The 21,884-nt window shown below is 40.7% G+C and overlaps 1 protein-coding gene across 7 annotated transcripts in view; it reads right to left on the bottom strand.

The window, feature by feature from the left end:
- DMXL1 (Dmx like 1) overlaps positions 1-9,613 on the bottom strand; it is a 146,427-nt gene extending 136,814 nt beyond the window's left edge. For all 7 annotated transcript variants that reach the window (XM_038401733.2, XM_043514928.1, XM_043514929.1 and 4 more), the window contains exon 1: positions 9,146-9,613. In XM_038401733.2, coding sequence (XP_038257661.1) covers positions 9,146-9,232 — 87 coding nt within the window. In that variant the 5' untranslated portion in view covers positions 9,233-9,613. The remainder of the gene's footprint in view (positions 1-9,145) is intronic.
- Positions 9,614-21,884: the final 12,271 nt, after the last annotated feature.

Genomic DNA, 21,884 nt, shown 5'->3' with positions numbered 1-21,884 from the left:
AAAAGCTTGTATACAATTGAGGTCAAACTAAGAGACTTGTAGTTTCACAGATCACTTTTTTTCTTTTCTTCAAAAGAACTATAACAACAATTCTCCAATCGTAGGGTGTGACCCCCAAGTTTACAGATCATTAAAAATCGTTACTATTGGGCTTGCAATTTCATGTGCCATTTCCTTTAATATTCTTGGATGGTGATTATCCAAGCTCCCAAATTTGATCCCATTAAGCTGTTTCAGTTTAGCTTCAACATCCTTATTTTCATTAGCCCCTCTGCCACCACCCCACTGATCCAAAGTATTTGTTTAGGTGATCAGCCATGCCTAGATTACCATTTATCTCCCCCCCACCCTCAGTGCTTAGCAGTCCCACTTCTTTCCTTCTTTTCTTTTTATTTACATGGCTATAGAACCTTTTAGTATTGATTTTAACTTCCTTTGCAAGGTCCAACTCTGGTTGGGTTTCGGCAGTTCTCATTTTCTGACTTTCAAGAGGTAGCTTTCCTTGCTGATCCATTCCATCTTTCACTCCCTGTAGGCACTCTCTTAATGACCTATCTGAGATGCTTGGTCATCCAGTGTAGTCTGCAACTCTTCCCTACAAATTTTATCCACTTGCTTGGGATGCAGGCTTCACATAGCTTCTGCATTTTCAATTTAAATCAATTCCAAGCCTCCTCCACGTTCAGATCCTTGAGTTCTTCAGTCCTGTCCAGTTCCCTAATTCCCTTAATTTTTTAAAGTTTGCTCTTTTGAAATCAAGGACCCCCTAATTGCAGACCCATTTTTGTTTATCCTTCCATTTAGTTTAAACTGAATTAGTGCATGATCACTCAAATCAAGGTTGTCCCCTATAACCAATTCTTCTATGAGGTCCTCTCTACTCAACAATACTAAACCTAAAATGCCATCACATCTTGTTGGTTCAGCTATCCCCTCCAGAAAAATCTGGGCCCTACTATTATTAGTAGCACTTGTCCTCCAATCTATATCTGGGAAGTTAAAGTCTCCCATAACCAAACAATTCCCAGTAGTATTTATTTAATTAAAAATATGCTGAAAAGGTGTCTATCCATACCCAAGTAGGATCCTGGGGCTCTGTAGCATACCCCAAACACTATCCCAGAGGAACCTGTGGTAGCTTTCTTCCCCAAAGTGACTTTGACCCAGACTCTGTCTTATCCATTCCATCACTTCTAATTTCTTTACAGTCTACCTCATCATTAACATACAATGCTACTTCACCACCTTTACCTTCATTTCGGTCTTTCCTGAACAGAACATACTGTTCAATACATGTAGCCTAGCCATAACTACTACTATACCATATTTTTGTTATCCCTGTATCATCTGATTTTACTTCCTACATGAGTAATTCTAGTTCCTCCATTTTGTTACCCAGGCTCCTTTTATTGGCCTACTGACATCTTAGTTGTTTCTGCTTGGCTTTCCCAAGATTCCTCACTGGATTAGGTAGTCATTGTACTCTCAGTGCCAATACCAATTCTAATGACGCCATCTTTCCTCTTGATGTCCATTCTCCTACCCTCTGCTGTTCCTTTCTCCATTGTTGTATCCTCTCTTTCTTGATTATCCTCCTGCTCAGTATCAGAATCAGGCGTAGAGAGTACATGAGCATCTCCCAGCTATCTCCCCCAAATTCCTAGTTTAAAGCTTTTTTTTTTTAAAATCAGGTATGACATCCTCCATCCAAAAGTCTATTTCCCTCTCTACTCAGGTGGAATTCATCCCATGAGAACAGCCTTCTGTCTGAATGCCTCCCTATGGTCAAACATCCCACAACAAAATGGAGGCTAAGTGGTGCTGCCTGAGTCATCTGCTGATCATCATAATCTTGTCTCACTTTCATTCTCCATCTCTATGGACAGGCAGAATTCCACTGAAGATCACCTTAACTTCCATTTTGTTAAGTGTCTCCCCCAGCATGGCCCAGTCTACCTTAATGCGTTCTAGAGAAAATCTAGTAGTATCATTTGTTCCCACGTGAAGGATAATGAGTGGATTCTTCCCTGCTCCCACTGGGATCATCTTCAGCCTCAGGTCCAAATCCCGTATCTTAGCTCCTAGCAGAAAGTACACCCTTCTGTTCTACATATCAGCTCTGGTGACAGGTCTGTCTGTTGGTAGTCAATCATGTAGCCCTGCTTCTTCCTGGTGTTGGTGTGATTCTCCGGCTTTCCTTCTGGCTGCAAGTCCTCATCTTCTGTTCTCTGTATTCCTGAGACTTACTTTAGTATTCTCGTAAATGCAACAATCTCCCAAACGCTCACTTTTTATGCACCCAACTTTACCTGCATTTTTGAATTAGTTCCTCAACTGGATCATTCAGTTCAAACCTTGTCACGTTTTTGTACTTATGGGTCTGCAACTGATTTATCTTTTATGAAAACACTTTTGTATCCAAGAACAAGAGTCACCAGTTGTTGATAGTTTCTCCTTGACTTCCATGCCAAGAACCAAGTTCAGGGCTCACCATTTCACATACCATAGCCAATAATTTCATAAACAGCTGAAACACCGTAAAGAAGGCAGCTCCATACAATCTTTTGCCAGTATAAGATGTGTCTGAACAAGCAGGACTATCCAGTAAGGTTCTTTTAGTATAAACTAGGCCTATGTGTTAGCGACATCTCTGTAGTGGAAAGAGAATCTTTAACTGTAGTTTTGGCAGGTGTAAAGCCTTTCAATTCACCTTTAAAGATTAAAATGTCCCAGGTTATTTGTGGAGTAGTCTGTTCAATGAATCAAGCAGATATTGTTGATATTATCATGCTCTTGGTATGTTTGTTAAACAATGTTTTTAAAACCAGTGAACAAAAGCAAACAGGGTAAAACCAGTTACAACTATGGAAACAAGGATTTTACTAGCTGATGCCTTGCCACCACATATCTGGATTTAGAAAATTATACATCTTTCTGTGCACCTAAGACTGAAAAAAGTGAATTTGCATCTGGTATTGGATTTTCATCTCCTTTCTATTTGCTTCTTATCCAACTTTCAGCTATTTTATCCCTGCATCCTAAATTTCTTGAGAGAGGATTAGCAAGTTTTCCTTTGAAGATAACACCAAGGCAATTTTACAGAACTGTTAACAGAAGATATTACAGCCAATAATTTAACTGCTACAAAATTCTTATTTTTTTCTAAAGTGAAAACTTTACCCAAGTAACTCCTTAAACATAAGAAAATAAATCTTCTATTGGTGCATTCACATATCTTTAAGAGTGGAGAATTATGTGCAGGAAATTTAAAAAAAAATTATAACCCTGAACTTGCACATAAAAAAATTTAATCTATTAAAGCAATTAATTTCTTATGCTAAAATCAGGAAATATGGTGCATAAAATAAAAGGCTCCTTTCCTGCAATGGGACTAATGAGTAACTTTTGTGTGACAAACAACTAGTTAGGCAGGTTATTCCCAAGAGAATCTTAACAGAATCTTTATGCCAAGCCAAACCATTGTGTCTATGCTATATTTTATAAAAAAAAAAAAAAAAAAAGTTTTTACAAGTATTGCTACTAATTTTTACATGCATGTAAAATAAAACTGCCTTAATTACCAGACTACAACTATACTGTACATATCTTTGAGGAGGATTCTCCTCCTTACACCCCCCTCTTTTTCCCCCCCAAAAAAGAAACCCCCAAAGTGTACTGAAAAGGTATTGCAGGTAAAAGTGTAAAGATTTTAAAATATAACATATTTGAACTAGGAACAAAGCTGTATACCAGAATTCCCCTATCGATTGTGCTTTCAAATGGCATGAAGTACCTATTTTTGTTTGGTTGAACAAAATTAACCTTAAAATTGTCACTTGTCCTGCACCACAGATGAGACCAAATGTGGAAGAAAGTCTAAAAATTTCTCTGTCCCACAATTACAAAAACACAAAGAAGATAATATTAATGTTCGAAAGCTCAGTCATGATGAAGAACTATTGAACAGAATTCAGGCAAGGCCATTTATTAAATGGTTCTCCTCAACCATATAGTAATTACGTGTACATTTTTTATTTTATGTTTTTCTCCTCATACCCAATGTCAGGAAAGAAAGTAAACATTTACCTTGCAGCATTTATCACTTCTTTTTTTTTTTAAGAGATAAAAAAATGTCATACGATTGTATTAATCGCTGCAGTATACTCTTTCCTCCAAAACATATTACATTTTAAAACTGACATCTTAACATTAATTAACAAGTTTGTAAAAATATATCTTTGAAAGAAATGACTAAATAAATGGAGCCACACCAACAATACTTTCTTTAAGTGACCATTCCAATAATTAAGAGAAAATATAATGGAACAGAAGTTTCTTCTCCAGTAAAGTACCAGCATTAGAGTTGAGAAATATATAATATGCATATTACCAAGTCATTTGCTTTTTATACTTCCCTGAAATTTCGTAATGACCACTAGAACTTCCAAGTTCCCGCAAACTCTAGTTTAAGCTATTTTTATACATTGTAGAGTTAACAACTGTAAACTCACAACACAAAAGTAGGAGTTAGCACAGTATAAATATTTTTTAAAAGGACTGTAAGAGTCACTAAAGCAGAAATAAGTAAACAAACATCTACAAAGCCATTCAACATAGACAGTGGTGACAGTATTGATTACACAATTTGAGGCAACACCTTGAACAATGCTTCAGATATTAAAGTAGCATCCACAGCGAGTGTGGGAGGTAATACTTAAACTTATAAGCCAAGTTGCTTCAAACTGCAGATGTTAGAGAAAGCCAAGTAGGTAGCATTTTGGTGAAGTGCCTTACTTGTTGGCTTACATACTTGTGGGCTCTAAAATGGTGGCTCTCAAACTTTTTTTTATTGATGACCCCTTTCACATAGCAAGCCTCTGAATGCGACTCCCCCCTTATAAATTAAAAACACTTTTATATATTTTACACCATTATAAATGCTGGAAGCAAAACGGGATTTGGGGTGGAGGCTGACACCTCGTGACCCCCCATGTAATAACCTTGTGACCCCATGAGGGGTCCCAACCCCCAGTTTGAGAACCCCTGCTCTAAAACAACAGAGAATTAATAGTAACAATGATAGCATATATTCTCTGTATTCTAGTACTCAATTCTCATCTTAAGTGTACCGAAGCTAAAAATAGCAAATATACATTAGGCTTCACAAGTTGTTTCCTTTCTTGCCACTTCCCTATTTTAGGTCAGTAACTTTTATAGCCTTCTTCCAAAATTCATGATAGAATTCTAGGCTGCAATGCAGTCTGGTCTCTCCAATGTCCACTGATATCCAGTCCATATACCAAGACTTTGGTCATTGATGGAAGACAACCAGGGGAAGATCACTGCTACCAACATAGCTCTCGGGTCTCCCCTGGATATGCCCATATCCGCGTAGCATAGCCTCCCTCAACTTGTCTTCCATTGGAGCAACCTTTATTAGATCCTTTACATCATTTAGTTTCCTATCACAGTCTCCAACCATCTCAACAGCTTCATTTGGACAACATACCCATTTCTTTTCTAGTGGCTGGCCAAGTCCCTGTTCTGTACATTAGGATTGTATAAAACTGTGATTTGACCACTCTTAAAAAGATGCCAATAAAGTTATTGCAAAGAACTTGGATCAGCTCCTACCATTTGCACCGAGCAACTTTAGTATGATGCCGGGCATCATTCTGGAGGGCACCATCGTCAGTAACCACTGATTCTAGGTATTTAAATTCTCTTTTTTCCCCCCCTAAGCTTTCTTCCCGTGATATCCTGTATGTTGAGTCCTCCTTCAGTTCTCATAGAGTGAATGGTGGTATGACTAAAGTGAAGTCCAGCCTGCTCAAAACTATGTTGCCACTGTTCAAAGTTGGCTTACAGTCTTAATCTTCTGCATATATCACCAAGTCATCAGCAAACAGCATGTTCTAAGGTGCATATATTCTCACTTATCACGTGCAAGACAACTGAAAACAAAAAGAAGTGCTCAGAACTTCACGTTCAGTAGAACTTACTAGGTTTTGAATCACTAACACTAGGCAGATACAAGTCAGGAAGACTTGTACTGAGAACCCATGAACTAGTGTATAATCCATCAGGGGGGTCCAGGTGTTTGAGTCACAACTACAACATTGTTTCTGTACTGCTAGTATGAGGGAGGTCCAAACTTGAGGCTGACTAGAACTTATGTTTCTGTATTATCACCAAGGCCAGAACCCCCTCCGCTCCCAAAAGTCAATGAAGAACATTTTTGTTCTCTGGGTTTGAGACTACTGGCTAAAAAATCCATTAGTAATATGCTTTCCTGCACACCACAAAGATTATATTTGTGTCAAAACTGCTCTTGTAAACAAAGGTCTCTCAAGGTAGTATTACTCAAAACAGTACTGTTTGGCACATTCCTCCCTCTCAAGAGAAAGCTACCACTTCCAGGTCATTATAGAGTACTAAACACTCTTCTAATCAGACAGGCAGCAATACCGGACAAAATTGCTCAGCAGCCACTCTATGGAAGTGATCCTGATAACTTGAAGTTTTAAAAAAGGAACCTAATGTTATTACAAGACGGATCTAAACTTTAGTATAATTAAAAGATAAGATAATTCTCTATTTGTCTCGCTTCTTTACTTTACACAATTAATGTCGCTTTGCTGTAAAGGAAATTACCATTTGTTTTTCACATACAGTTTCATGCTGCTTGTGAGTCACACACACACACACCACAATAGGGAAATCTGAAAGTTGGATCCAAAAGCAGGTGTAGTACTGTAAGCTACTTTTAACTTTTTTTTTTTCCAAACTGATTGAGCTGACTATCTATAACAAAGCTTTATTCTGATTACTTCCTCTTCTGAGCAGCAACTTGCAGGTTCTGAATCTGCAACTACTCAGGAAAATTGCTGTGATGACATGGAGCCCACATTACTTCAATAGAGGCCCTCCAGAGGAAACTCCCTGCAAGATGATCACCGTGTCAGATAATGAACAAGTATTTTGTTTTCCAATGTTGTCGTCGTTAAAAAACTCAGCAAAGGAGCACAGGAGCGTGCCGAGTATCCACAAACAAAGACTAAAAATAAGTCTAGCAATCGCTCTCCCACAAATCAGGTAGTAAGTTAAACTTGATGCAAGACTGAAGATATCCCACAGTTTACAGCACTTGGATGCTGCTGTTCCAGAGCAAAACTGACAAATCTGCTAAGTTCTACTTTGGGCCCCTTCTGATATACTGTATACCAAGCAAAACTGACTAGTTTCCTGACAGTTTCATCCAGCCAAAGACTTAAGCACAGCAACAATATCACAGCATCATTTAATGGGAAAAGATAGGAAAAGAATGAGGATAAGATACTCGGATGATGAGGCACCCCAAGAAAGAGGGAGTCAAACCAGGGAGAGAAGAGAAATAGAAGAGAATAGTTTACATTTAGACTGAAGATTGAGTCTTTTGAACTCCATAGTTTATAATGATGAGGATACTTATTTAACTTTATAGACAAACAAAACTCATATAAATTAGTCACTCCACTCAACAAAGGGAGGGTAGAATAGTGGACTTTGGAGAGTGAAAGGATAAGGAGAAAAATCCTTATGAACAAAAAATTAAAAACTGTACAGAAGCCTAATATGTATTTAAAGTGCTATGCACAGTTACTTTCCAGCAGCAGGGTGCATGAAACAGGAAGTTCAGAAATACTAGCTTTAACTTCAAGATTTTAGAACATAATTCAGAGTTACTACGCAAAAAAAAAAAAAAGAAAAAAAGTGCCTTTCTGAACTTTAAGTGTACTAAAAGTAGCTCTATCTTCAAGGGTGGTTTTTTTTCTTTGCCACTCTGAAGGACCTCTAATATTTCTCTTAGGGCAGGTCTACACTAATGCCTAAAGACAGGTTTCAGAGTAGCAGCCATGTTAGTCTGTATTAGAAAAAAAAAAAAAAAAAAAAAAAAAAAAAGAGTACTTGTGGCACCTTAGAGACTAACAAATTTATTTGAGCATAAGCTTTCGTGAGCTACAGCTCACTTCATTGGATGCCGATGTATCAGAGGGATAGCTGTGTTAGACTAATGCTTAAGTCAATCTAATTTACTCGCTCAGTGATGTGAAGATGCCTCACCCGCATCCCCGAGTGATGCAAATTTCACACTATCCACACCGGCTCTATGTCAGCGAGACGCTCTCCCAAACAACACAGCTTCTACTTCTCGCCAAGATGGAGTAATTATGCCAATGGGAGAGGGCTCTCCTGTCAGCATAACAAGTCTTCACCAGATGCACTACAGATGTGCAACTGCGCCGATGTAGCGCTGTAGTGTCGACTTGTCATTAGTGTCATCTACTCAAAATGAAATGAAGTGTTAGCTTATGCCAGCGTAAGGACTTTAAAATATTTTACTCACGTTTTCAAGGTGACATTTATGAAATTTAACATGTAGATTCACTTTCTTAAGGCACCACATACTTACCCTTGCAAACTGAAAAGACACTTGAAAGACACTATGTTAAGTGTATTTTAACATGGCATTGCTCACATTTATATATATGTATTGCTTATAGCTTTTTCTCCACAAGCGTCATTAACCATGATCTTAAAAAGGGCGTGAATACTTCTCCCCCCCAATAGGAGTTCTGAACAGGTGTACTATAGGCCTTAAGCTGTGTAGTGTGTCATCCTGCGTGTGTACGTGGACAGTGCCTAGCACACTGGGTGTGCGCTATTGTACGATAATATTAACAGCGGCAACAGAAGCGCAAGAAATGAAGCGTCCCTACTCATCACACTTTAGCAGCACTTTGATCTCATCAGCTGCGCTGCGCTGCTCCCCCGCCTCTCGGGTCATGTGTCCGCCGTGCACCTGAACGAGCCCATGCCAATCCCACCCCTCCCGGACGCATCCAGCCAGCGACCTGGTTCCCGGCTAGTTCAGGCCAGCCTGTGTCGGTGCAGGACGGACGGGGCCGGGAGAAGAGGAGTCTCGTTCCCAGCGGGAGGGCAGGACGGAGCGAATGGGAAGAGGGGGCCCATGGGCCGGGAGGGGGGGCGCTCAGCACCCGGGAGTAGCCCTGGGAACGCTGGGGGGGGGGGGCTGCCCGGCAGACTGCAGAGGCCCCGCCAGCGGGTGGCTCGGGACAGCTGGGCAGCCCGGCCCGGGACTCACCGTGAGCGGCTGGTCGTGGAGGCTCCCCACGGAGAAGCAGTTGTCGCCGGGGTTCACGGCGCCGGTCAGCACCTGGTGCAGATTCATGGCGCAGAGAACGCGGGGCCCGGCTGGTCTCACTGCAGGCGTCCGGGCGCCAGGCTCATGCTCCGGCCCCCGGGGCGGCAGCGAAGGGTCCCCAGCGGCTCGGCCGCTCTCGATCCTGCAAGCGGCGAAGGCGGCGGCACATAGCTCGGGGCGGGGCCTCACAACCCCGCCTCCCCGCAGGGCGGGTCACAAACGCAGCCCCCCCCCCCCGTGTTCGCCGGCACCGGCGGAGCAGAACAAACACGAAATATCGCGAGCCTCTGCTCCATGTGACGTCATAGGCTGTACTGTAGCGGCGAGTGGGCCAGCCCTACCCAGAGACTGGCTGTGCGGCGGACGGTGTTTTCTGCGCGTGCGTGGAAGTAAACTAACCGAGAAAGGAACGTCGGGGGAGGCTGCTTGTCCAGGGGAGGACGTGCGGGGTGTGTGCGCATGCTCACTAGGGATTTTGATGCTGCTGTCGCTGCTCCGCCAGAGCTGCGAGCGAGCACACACAGGCGGGCGACGTTAAGGGGATGGAACGGGCGCGTCAGCACGGGGCGCGCGCCTGTGCGGTTAACAAGCACAGCGGCGGTGGCGTTGCCGCATCGGTGTTTTCCCCGCGCTGCTTTACCCAGCCTGGCTCACGGGGGGGGGGGGGGGGTCCTGGGGTGTCTGCCCCTCCTTTCTATAGTGTCAGTCCCGCTTTGGAAAAGCATTTCCAGTTGAGAACCCATTGAGGGGGGCTGGCGGAGGAAGGAGACCTTATGCTGCTTCTGTTCTAAGATGCCGCTCTCTTCGCCCCTTCCCCCTTACTTGACAAAGAATGGCCACTTGATAGGTGATGGTGCATCAGCTTTGTTGACACCTGGCTGGGGCATCTGTTTGCCCTTTATCTTTTAGAAACTGGTTTAGGCCATGTCTACACTACAGACTTTACAGCTGCACAGTTGAACCACTACAACTGTGCCAGCGTCAGGGCTCCTGTGTAGCCACTCTGCCAGCACGACAGAGCTCTCCTGCCAGCATAATTAAACCACTCCCAACGAGCAATGTTAGCTATGTTGGTAGGAGAGCCTCTCCTACTGACATAGTGCTGAGCAGTTTTGCTGGTGAAACTCATGTCAATCAGCAGTGTGTTTTTTAGCTACACCCCAAATTTATCTGGGAAACACCATGATTTCAGCTTATGTTCATAAGTTTAAACTTCATATTGCTACATGCATTTTACCATAATATTATTGATCAGCAAATTATGAGTTTTCAAATGATACATCACAAGGCATGCCTTGTACAAAAATTATAATGTGTAAGGTGTGAATACAGGGGTGCATTCTGTCACAGGGCACCTGTCTATACTAACCAATAGAAGACAAAAACCCTAGAGCACATGTAAAGTATGCCTGGTTTGCATAAGTGTTGTGAGTAATGGTGTTCATGTACACCAATCTCACTTTCCCCATATAAGTAAACAGTATTGACTACACCAAATGTTCAAAAATCATAAGTCAGGCTCACCAAAAATCATAAAATTTAAAATCATGAGATTACATAAGGATAGTAGATTTGTGGCTCTTTTTATTTTCTCCTGCTTTCTGAGCCTTTAGAGTGCACAAGGGTCACATTTTGAAGCTTTTGCCACAGCCATGAAGGCTAGAAACTTACTTTTTTTAGGGCTGTCAAGTGATGAAAAAAATTAATCGTGATTAATTGCAGTTTTAATCCCACTGTTAATAAAAGAATACTATTTAAATATTTTTGGATGTTTTCTACATTTTCAAATATATTGATTTCAATTACAACACAGCATACAAAGTATACACTAAAAGAAAAGGCGTACTTGTGTAATGACCCATCCACTCCCAGTCTCTATTCAAGCCTAAATTAATTGTATCCAGTAAAGTAAAACTATTTCCCCATGTTTATCCCCTGCTCCCTCCCCGCACTGTTCCTCAGAGGGTCTTGTCAACTGCTGGAAATGGCCCACCTTAATTATCACTACAAAAGGTTTTCTTCCCTACCCCACTGGTAATAGCTCATCTTAAGTGATCACTCTCCTTACTCTGTGGTAACACTCATTGTTTCATGTTCTCTGTCTATATAAATCTCCCCACTGTATTTTCCACTGAATGCATCCGATGAAGTGAGCTGTAGCTCACGAAAGCTTATGCTCAAATAAATGTGTTAGTCTCTAAGGTGCCACAAGTACTCCTTTTCTTTTTGCGAATACACAGACTAACACGGCTGCTACTGTGAAAAGTATACACTGCTCACTTTATTATTTTTTATTACAAATATTTGCACTGTAAAAAAGAAACAAAAGAATGGTATTTCAATTCACCTCATACACGTAATGTACTGCAATCGTTATCATGAAAGTTGATCTTACAAATGTACTTTTTTTTATATGTAACTTCACTCAAAAAAAAAAAAAATGTAAAACTTTAGCGCCTACAAGTACACTCAGGTCTACTTCTTGTTCCTTCTGTAGAGGAGTTGTGGCTTATGGAAGGGAAAGGATTTTTTTATCTCAGAAAGTCAGTATTCTGGAGGGGGAAGGGTGTGAGTTGTGCAGCAGAAGGGTGAATTCTTGATGCTTCTCCTGTTGGGTTAGGTTTCTAAGCTTGCCAGACTTGCATACTTTCCAAAAAGGAAGAGAGTTTCATCTTAGAAACCTGAATTCAGTGTTCAGGGGGAAGCAAGCCATGAAGGATGACAGTGAGGGAGGAGTCTGGCTCTGCTTCTGGAAGGGTGATTTCTGGTACTGGGCTCACCAGGCTCTCCTCCTTTTACTGAGCTAGGTGGGTTCCCTTCAGCTGAGCGAGCTCGTTTGCAATGGAGGGTGGATTTTACTGCAGGGATTTGGCATGTGTCAGGGGAGGAGAGGTTGGTGCAGGGAGGCTGAGTTCACCAGGCCCCTGTTTTCTATGGGGTATCCCCCGGAGTGAGGGGCTGATCAGGAGCAATGGGGTATGGTGTGGAGGGGTGAGGTGTTAGTCCTCAGGGCAAGGGGCCAGCCATGGACAATGAGGCATGGCATGGAACTAGGGACTGGGTGGGGTCAATGGGGCATTGCATGGCCAGGATCCCTACTTCTCACCGGAGCCGGGATGGGAGCCACTTCCTCTTCTCTGCTCTCCTCTTCTCACCCTCTGGAGGTGGATTGGGTTACTGCGCCTGACCGGACACCGTCAGGTCCCTCCACAGTCGATGCCTCTCTCCCAGCCCAGAAGTATGCAATTAACACAGTTAAAAAAATTAACATGTTAATTTGGTTTTCAGTTAATCACAGGCATTAACTGCGATTAATTGAAAGCCCTACTTTATCTTTAAGAATGAAGGCTGAAATCATCACATATCCACTTGACTCCAGGAGTTCGGGCTTTAAGGGCCACGATAATTATCATGAGAATCATGACAAAATCATGAGAATTGGCAACACTAAGTAAATATTAAAATAGGCTGGGGGAGGCCAACTACTTATGGTGAATTTATAATCACTACCAATCTCAACACTTCCATTTGTTTTAGGAATACACAACACCAGTATAACCCATTTAAACTTTCTCGATTAAATTATATGCTGTTTCTGCACTTCTTTCAACAGGTTTTTACACAGTGCAAGACAGAGGATAAACATTAAGAAACAGCCAATTAGCATTAACCACTTGTGTTTTAGTATTATTATACCTTTCACTAAAATCTTGTCCGTATTAAAAAAAGAAACAATCAAACAGATCTCTGTTTTTCTTCTAAATTTGACACAAAATCTGTTATGTAATGCATGGTTCTCCAGTTTCTGCCAATTAGTAAAGGACCTTTTTTCTCTGTACAGTTAGTGGCAATGGCAAACATACGCTTTCATACTTGATGTACCTACAGGTATCCTTATACTGTCATCTCCCCTTGATTAGTTTTTCAACACACCATTAATTTCTCCTACTGTTACATTAGCAATTTTTGCATGTGTTCTTCAAACACTGCAGCTCCTGTATCAGTTTCCATTCTCATGCTCACATTATTTCTGTTCTGTTTAATCTAGCATGGAGTATTTCAGTCTTGTTCTTCACAACAAAGAGTTCCGGGGAGTGGTTTAAGTAACAAGCATCTTATTATGGACAGGCGCAATTTGTATAACAGATCCTTCCCTATTCACACAGCTGGGCAAAAATGCTGTTGGGGGAAAAATTATTCCTTTTGTTGTATTATTTCCCCTCTGTGGCAAAAGAAGCCCAACTTACATATCATTTCTTTTTACCCAACTCCTGCACTTCACCTCATTTAACACAAGGAAAATAAGGCCACTGGAGAGAAGCTAAATTAATGCTGTGCATCTGTCTTCATTGCAGAGAATGAGAGGGAGATTCCCATGCATAAGCCATTCTTTTTAGGCAATACTGGTAATTACAGGATGGGAAGCCTGACTTCAGTACCAGGCAAATTGGTTGAAACTATAGTAAACAGAATTATCAGACACATAGATGAACATGTTTCAGAGTAGCAGCCATGTTAGTCTGTATTCGCAAAAAGAAAAGGAGTACTTGTGGCACCTTAGAGACTAACAAATTTATTAGAGCATAAACTTTCGTGAGCTACAGCTCACTTCATCAGATGCATTTGGTGGAAAAAACAGAGTAGAGATTTATACACACACACACAGAGAACATGAAACAATGGGTTTATCATACACACTGTAATGAGAGTGATCACTTAAGATAATCCATCACCAGCAGGGGGGGGGGAGAGGAAAACCTTTCATGGTGACAAGCAAGGTAGGCTAATTCCAGCAGTTAACAAGAATATCAGAGGAACAGTGGGGGGTGGGGTGGGAGGGAGAAATACCATGGGGAAATAGTTTTACTTTGTGTAATGACTCATCCATTCCCAGTCTCTATTCAGCCTAAGTTAATTGTATCCAGTTTGCAAATTAATTCCAATTCAGCAGTCTCTCGTTGGAGTCTGTTTTTGAAGCTTTTTTGTTGAAGTATAGCCACTCTTAGGTCTGTGATCGAGTGACCAGAGAGATTGAAGTGTTCTCCAACTGGTTTTTGAATGTTATAATTCTTGACGTCTGATTTGTGTCCATTCATTCTTTTACGTAGAGACTGTCCAGTTTGGCCAATGTACATGGCAGAGGGGCATTGCTGGCACATGATGGCATATATCACATTGGTAGATGCGCAGGTGAACGAGCCTCTGATAGTGTGGCTGATGTGATTAGGCCCTATGATGGTATCCCCTGAATAGATATGTGGACAGAGTTGGCAACGGGCTTTGTTGCAAGGATAGGTTCCTGGGTTAGTGGTTCTGTTGTGTGGTGTGTGGTTGCTGGTGAGTATTTGCTTCAGATTGGGGGGCTGTCTGTAAGCAAGGACTGGTCTGTCTCCCAAGATCTGTGAGAGTGATGGCTCGTCCTTCAGGATAGGTTGTAGATCCTTGATGATGCGTTGGAGAGGTTTTAGTTGGGGGCTGAAGGTGATGGCTAGTGGCGTTCTGTTGTTTTCTTTGTTGGGCCTGTCCTGTAGTAGGTGACTTCTGGGTACTCTTCTGGCTCTGTCAATCTGTTTTCCCACATTTGCAGAATCCTTAATGATATTTACAGATTCTGTGCACATAAGGCTTGATTTAAAAAACAAAAAATCAACTGCCGTCCCCCACCAAAAAAAAAAAAAAAAAAAACCAAACAAACCCACAAACTAACCTCCATCTTTCTGGGTATAATGTTTGTACTTGCAAATAATTGCACCTGTAACTAGTTAAACTCAATAAGACCTGGGAAATGGATAGGAAGTGCTCAACACTTTGCAGAATTGAAGCTTTATCCCTTAAAGCACATAAAGATATTTTTATGATCCATAATAATCCTCTATACTGACTAGAAAAATCTAACTAATGATAATTTTGCACACACATTTTAGTTGATTTTTTTCTTAAAGAGTTATTGAGCCCTTATTTTTTAAGTGTCCAAACCTTTATTTTAAAATTCTGACAAAAGCCAGGCTGTTGAAATGACTGAACATGAAATTATTAAAACAAGTACATTATCTTCTTATCTTTAAGGCACATACTATTCTAACATCAGTACTGGGTTGTTTTTTTTTTCATTACATGCAGTGCAAAAGTCACACTGTGTTGTTCCCTTTATATGCAGATTTATCATTCCTATACATAACAGGTCCACTGTCAATGTAGAGGAATCTCATTTGTCATAAACTAAAGTTGTCCTCTGTTTATATGATGTGCAGTTTATTAGGTTTCTTTCGGTCTGTATAAAAATGAAATGTTTGGTTTATCAGCATGGCACTAAGCCCTGGACCACCACGCCGCAACGTTCACCCAGGCTTCTGCAGAACCCTAAGTTTCTGCATATCAGCCCAGTCTGATGTGGCTCTGCCCTCCAGCTGATCCCAGATAGTACACCCCTCTCAAGGTTTGTCAATAAACACAAATGAAATTTCCCATAAGTAAGGTAAGAATCCTCTTTCCTCAGAGGGCTCCTGTAAAGCAGTGGGACGCAATTAGGCTTACAGGCTACTGTCAAAGATTAGTAAGGGCCGGTGCAACCACTAGGTGAACTAGGCGGTATACTGTTCAAACCATGTTCACCAGAGCACTGCTTCAACACCATTATTTTTCTGCATCATCTGTTCTTCAGTTTTAATTTTTTTTTCACTTTTCTAGTGGCCTTAAATACTGTCTCCACTGTTGGCCTGAATAACTGGACTGGGAATCACTATAGGGTCAAGTGGAAAGTATCCCTTCCCTCATCCTAGGCTGCCAATCAGCAGTTGAACCACCCTGCAGTTGCTACTACAAACTGAGGTAGCCTCTGATTTTCCAAGCCTCTGAATGGGACAGTTAATAGTGTTTCACATTACAAGGAACACAGCTCAGGTTTCTTGGTTCTGGGGGGAAACTAGCCACACCTGCAGAGAACTACAAAATCTGCTTACTGTGATTAAAGTGCCTTCCCTGACTTCCTACTCTGTATCCCTTCTCATTGCCTGACCTGTGTATGCCAAAGGTGCCAAAATATCCGCCTTTTTTCTTCTCTTGGTGGTAAGATGTGTATGATATTTCTGGGTGAGAATAGACATTGATATCCTGTCTATTCTGTAAACTTCCAATTGTACAATTTTTGCCTGAGATTTTGATTTTGGCAGGATCTAATTTTAATCATGTAAATTCCAAAAATATCCCAGTTTCATCAGGATTTTTTTTTACCTTTTGCTTTTTCTTACAAAATTATACTTTATCTGTTGTTTAGTTCCTGAAATAACTTTTCAATTCAATTGAATGAGATTTTGTGTCCACTTTCCTGTCTTTAATTCTACTGTATTATAAATCCTCTGTTAATGATCATAGCAATCACAGTAACATAAAGATCGTGACTTTCCTAAAACTGTTTTTACAATTTGAACTATTTCATCTGCCTGAGAGCAATAATCCTTTCTCATGTTTCTATTTTCACCACATAATGCACACACCATTTCAGTGGATGGTCTTTTATTTACTGCTGAATCAACTGCTAACACTTTGCTATTGAATGCAATAGTTACAATTCCCTGTCTGAGCAGAACACAAACAGCTTTTTAAGAGCATTATGGGCCTAACCCAGTTTGATTCAATGAGTTTCCAGTTATAGTTGAGCATGATCAGCATCTATCAGGACGGGCTGTAAATCTGGTACCATATACCGCATAAAATGCAGTAGCTCTAGGAAGTAAAAACTATTTTCTATTTACCGTTTGATAGTATTTATAATGAAACACTTGGTTATATGGTGAATTACAGCTAACTAAAGTATTTAATTAGACAGGGTCAACACACAATTATGTTGCCATTAAAAAAATTTCATCACATAGCAGAGAGTTGGCAAAATGAGATGAACAAAGTATTTGACCCTTTCTGCTAGCAAACATTAATAGGCAGCATTTCAAAAGTCTGCTCTGAAGTACATAGTGTCTGTAAAATGGAGCCTATGAGGCATAATTATGGCAGAAAATTATTTAGTGTTTTATAAATGGCTGTGTAAAGATTATTATTATTGTATATCACTGGAAGTTTGAAGGAGCAAACAACAGAACAACTTAGAGGGAATCCTATTATTGTGGCTGTTGTTTATTTGTATTGTGGTTGCTCCTAGAAGACCCAGTCGGGGAAGGGGACCCACTGTGTTAGGCACTGTCCATGTATATAAGGGAAAGACAGTCTCTGCCCCACAGAAGTCTTTAAAACATGATATGAGGACTTCCGTAACTCAGCCAGAGGTTAGGGTCTAATACACGAATGGGTGGGTGAGGTTCTGTGGCCTGCAATGTGCGGGTCAGACTAGATGATCATGGTGGTTCCTTCTGACCTTAAAGTCTATGAGAGTTAACAATATAGCTACTACCCTCAATGGAGAACTGAAGGGTAGGAGATTATCAGCATACATATGTTAAAAGTGATTAGAAGGGGTTAGGGGTGTTTATCAGCAACATGCTCTATGGAGAAAGAATCTAGTATAAAAGGAAATAATAGAAACTGAACGCTAATGGAGATTTTTAGGCTCTGCTGGAGGGATGGCTTTATGATTTGAACACCTATTTAGCCATATTTAATCTCTCTGTAAGTATAGGTTTAGATCTACGGAGGGCTTCATTCAACCCCTCCTCCTCAAGTTAAATATGTTTGCTCCAGGCAGTTTACTGTGTGGATTTTTCAGACAATTACACAAAACACAAAGTCCTGTTTGAAATGTGGGGACATTAAAGTACTGATGGGCCTGTCTACACTACAAATGTAACTAAATTAGGGGATTCAATAGCTTTAGCCCAATTACAGGAAACAAAACATGGTTAGGTCCCATCCAGACATACTGTAACTGTGTTGTAATTGGCTTAGATTATTAATTGTAGTGTAGATGTGCCCTCAGCTGCATTTTGAAGAGTAGGAATTTGCCTCGATTGCACTTTATAAAATATCTTCTCTTCCCCCTGTAATGTCTGACCCTATGTAATGGTTAACTGTTGCCCTTCATTGCATAGGCCTCTCCAGTTCAGTGGCATTGATGGATTGTTCAAATAAAATGCTTTATTAGTGCCAGTTTTTGCATAGAAGTATTGTTAGGTCTGGTCATTAACTGCCTTTCACTGGGGAGATCAGTATAAACACTGATAGCAGGATATGTCCCTAAATCAGCACAGAGGCAAGATATTTGCTTCCTAAAAAAAAAAAAGATGTGCTCAATCAGATTGCTATTTTACAAATTATTTTGATTTTTTTAAATGTAAAAGATAGAAATGTCCAAGAAAAAATATTAAACCAAAAGAGGCAGAAAGCAGGTAGTATCAATAACCAGTTTCAGCAAATTTGAATTTGCTAGTCCAGGAAGGAAGAGGATATAAAGGTAACAACTAAAGGCAGAAGTCTAATGATGGCAATTTAGTTACAAAAACAGTTTTCTACCGTATTCTTCCTGATCATGTTAAATAGTGCTACTTCTAGCAATGCTCCTTCAGCCATTGTGCTACCATTCAGGGTTTTGCCCCATTGGGATATCTCTCAGCCTTAAACCATTGGCGGTGGGTCTCCTCCAAAATATCCAAGTAGTCCAAGACAGCAGAATTCACTTGCTTTTAATCCTTCGCCCATTCAGAGTCCAGATTATGGCAGGCGGCCTGTATGTCGAACAGATTACTTCCCTCCCTTGGAGCAAAGGAGAATGAGTGACTGAGTCACAATCTAGTTCCAAGTCTGCTCCTGGAGCAATAGGTCTGCATACTGCTCTTTACTTAAGGTTTGTGACAAAGCCACAATCTAGTCTTAAAAACACAGTGCCAGATCTTCACTTGGTATAAATCAGTGCAACACTACTGTATCTTCAATGGAGCCAAACTAATTTACACCAGCTGATATTTTGGCCCATAAACCAAAGTCAATTGCTTTGTAAAAAACAATTTTAGCAGAGGAGAGCTTCCCGTCCTGCTAAATCTTTTCATATCTCTCTGAAGTTTCGAGGAGCAGGCTGGAAACAAAGCAGATGAAGGGTTGTGCTCAGATACTGGAGATTACTGTGGTCATGACATTTTTCCCCCTTTTTTTATGACAAGCCTGAATTGAATCTTCTATGATACTTTCTGCAACCAGGTGCTTTTACTCAAATATTTGGCATCGGATGACCCATTCTTGCACAAGAATACTAGTTTTGTATAAAGAGTCTGAAAAGCAGATATGTGGAATGGATTGTGAAGCTATTCCTGAAGGTTGGGACACCTTACTCTAAGCAGTGGCTGCATGCTGCTGAGCCCATGGGCTTGAGTAAAAAACCCACACTATTTATATTCTCCCTCAGTACTGTCATTATTTCCAACTGGTCAGGAAGCTTTGTACTCAAGGAATGAGTTGTTTCCCTTTGGTGGAGAGAAACTATTGCAGCATAGAATAAGTCATATTAGACAGCACTATTTACAGTATATGCAGTTTTTGCAGAAGTAGCTTTGAAGAGAGCATATTTTATAGCAGTTTAGACTTTTTTATTCCCAAAGATGGAACAAACTGCTTGTCCTCCCAGCCAGCCCACACTTCACATTGTGGTGTAGGGATTTGGAAGGCAAAGTGCGGTGGATGCATGGTCTGTAACCAACAGCCAACGCCCCCCAACCTCCACACAGAGAAGTATACAGCAGGAGACGTTGAAGATTCCACGGCCCTGAAAACAACCTTCACTAAGTAACAGCCAGTCCCTTCTCCATGAGGACTGCAGCTCTGTCTAGGTGGATTGTCACTGTAATGTTGGGCCAAACTGCATACAAAGATAATAAATGTATTTTCCAAACTGGAAAGGTCTGCAGCCATTATGAAAGCGTCACCAAAATCCTTGCTCCAGACAACTGTGCTGGGAAGTATGCTTCAGATATCCCAGATTACACTAGTAAAAACATGGTTGCATGGCATATTGAGTTGCTATAATCACATGCTGCTCTGTTACAAAGCCAAGCCATACAGTCAAAGATTTTATCCAGTCAATATCCCTGCAGCAATTGACACCCATAGCAGATGAAGGGGAATTCTCCCTCATGGCTGGTAAGTGCAAAAGTTCACTTAATACCTAGGAAATTTGCAGGAAATGTACTAGAGCTACAACCAAAACAAAAATATTCCTCCCTCCCCCTGATAGTTCAATTAATTTTATAGCAGATGCCATTTCAGAGGCTCTCTCTCAATCATTTCATTGAGGCTATGCTCTTCTGGTTTTGCAGTTACCCTTTTTGGATCCAGCTGCATTGTACCTATCCCAAAATCTCACATACTGCACAGCTATAATTTTACCTGTATGGTGCTTTAGCCTAAAGGTTTTATTTTAACTTGCAAGTATATTTTTCTAAATCAGATGGTATTTTTAGGTCAACTTTCAGTTTATTCGAGTCTGTCACAGAGTGGCTGGCCCCCTAAAATGAAGCAGGTCCAGCTCCCTTGTGCTAGAACAGCTGGTCCCAGTTCGATCAAGTAAAAGGGCAGGAAAGCACCTAGGGCTATAAAGAGCCAGGCTGTCAGTTATGAAAGGGAAGCTCTATTTGAGTGATGACAGAGAGAATTTCAACAATGTAATAAAAGGGATAATAGCAGCAGCTACTGTAGCCATACTTAAGATATTGAAGTACCCCAAAACTAAAAACTCACTTCCATAGTAGAATGAGGAATGCAAAATGGCAGTTAAAGAAAGGAAAAAAGCCTATAAGAAAGTGAAAGATACAATGAACAGTGGAGATCTAATGAACTATAAAGGAAGTAAAGCAATAGCACAAAAAATTATAACCAAATCAAAGAAAAAGAGTTGGATGCAGTATTGTGGGAGGTTAAATAAAGATACTAAAGCACAAATATACAGGCAAATTAAAATGAATGGAATTCAGAATAAGAGTAGTTTCATCCCAGGTCTGATTGGGACTGACAAAATAGTTAGAAGTTCTGATCATGAGAAAGCAGATGTTTTAGAAGAAACTTTCTGAGAGGACAGTAATCATGAAAATCAAAGTGAAGTTTTTTTTTCCAGATTAAAATACAATTCATTGAAGAGAGGCATGAACTATTATGTAGTTGGGGAAAACATGAAGATCCTATACTGAATGGTTTTATATGTGGAACTTAAGAAAGCTATTGATATAAGCAAAAATCTGTCCTAAGGTGATGGTAATATATGCAATATAATGTTCAGATATCTTCCTGAAAGCATTTTGAGGGTTCTTTTGGAATTGTATAATACTATACGGGAATAAGGAGCAACAGCAGTAGTATGGAAACATGCAGTAGTGATTCTAACAAGAAAACCAGGCAAACGTTCCAAAAAAGTGGATGCCTGTAGATCGACTGCCCTTACGTGCTATCAGGGTAAAGTTATGGAGAGAAGAGTGAATGAAAGATTGGTTGCCTATGTGGAAAACAACAGCATTATAGATAAGGTGCAGAGTAGTTTTAGGAGAGGAAGATGCACCATTGATCATATTGTTCAACTGGAAACTGAAATACAACAAAGTATGTGTGACGGGTTTGGTCACAGAGACCCCTTTGGGACTGTCACCTGACGTGCTGGAATTACCTCTGAGCTGATTTTCCCTGCTAGTTTGGTACTCTAGAACCCTGCCTTGTTGAGCCAGACACGCAATCCTGCTGCAACAAAGACCCAGGACTG

Source organism: Dermochelys coriacea, chromosome 5 (genome assembly GCF_009764565.3).
Source record: "Dermochelys coriacea isolate rDerCor1 chromosome 5, rDerCor1.pri.v4, whole genome shotgun sequence".
NCBI classification, from domain to species: Eukaryota; Metazoa; Chordata; order Testudines; family Dermochelyidae; genus Dermochelys; species Dermochelys coriacea.
Note: the sequence above shows the minus strand (reverse complement) of the source record. Positions and strands in the feature narration are given on the sequence as shown.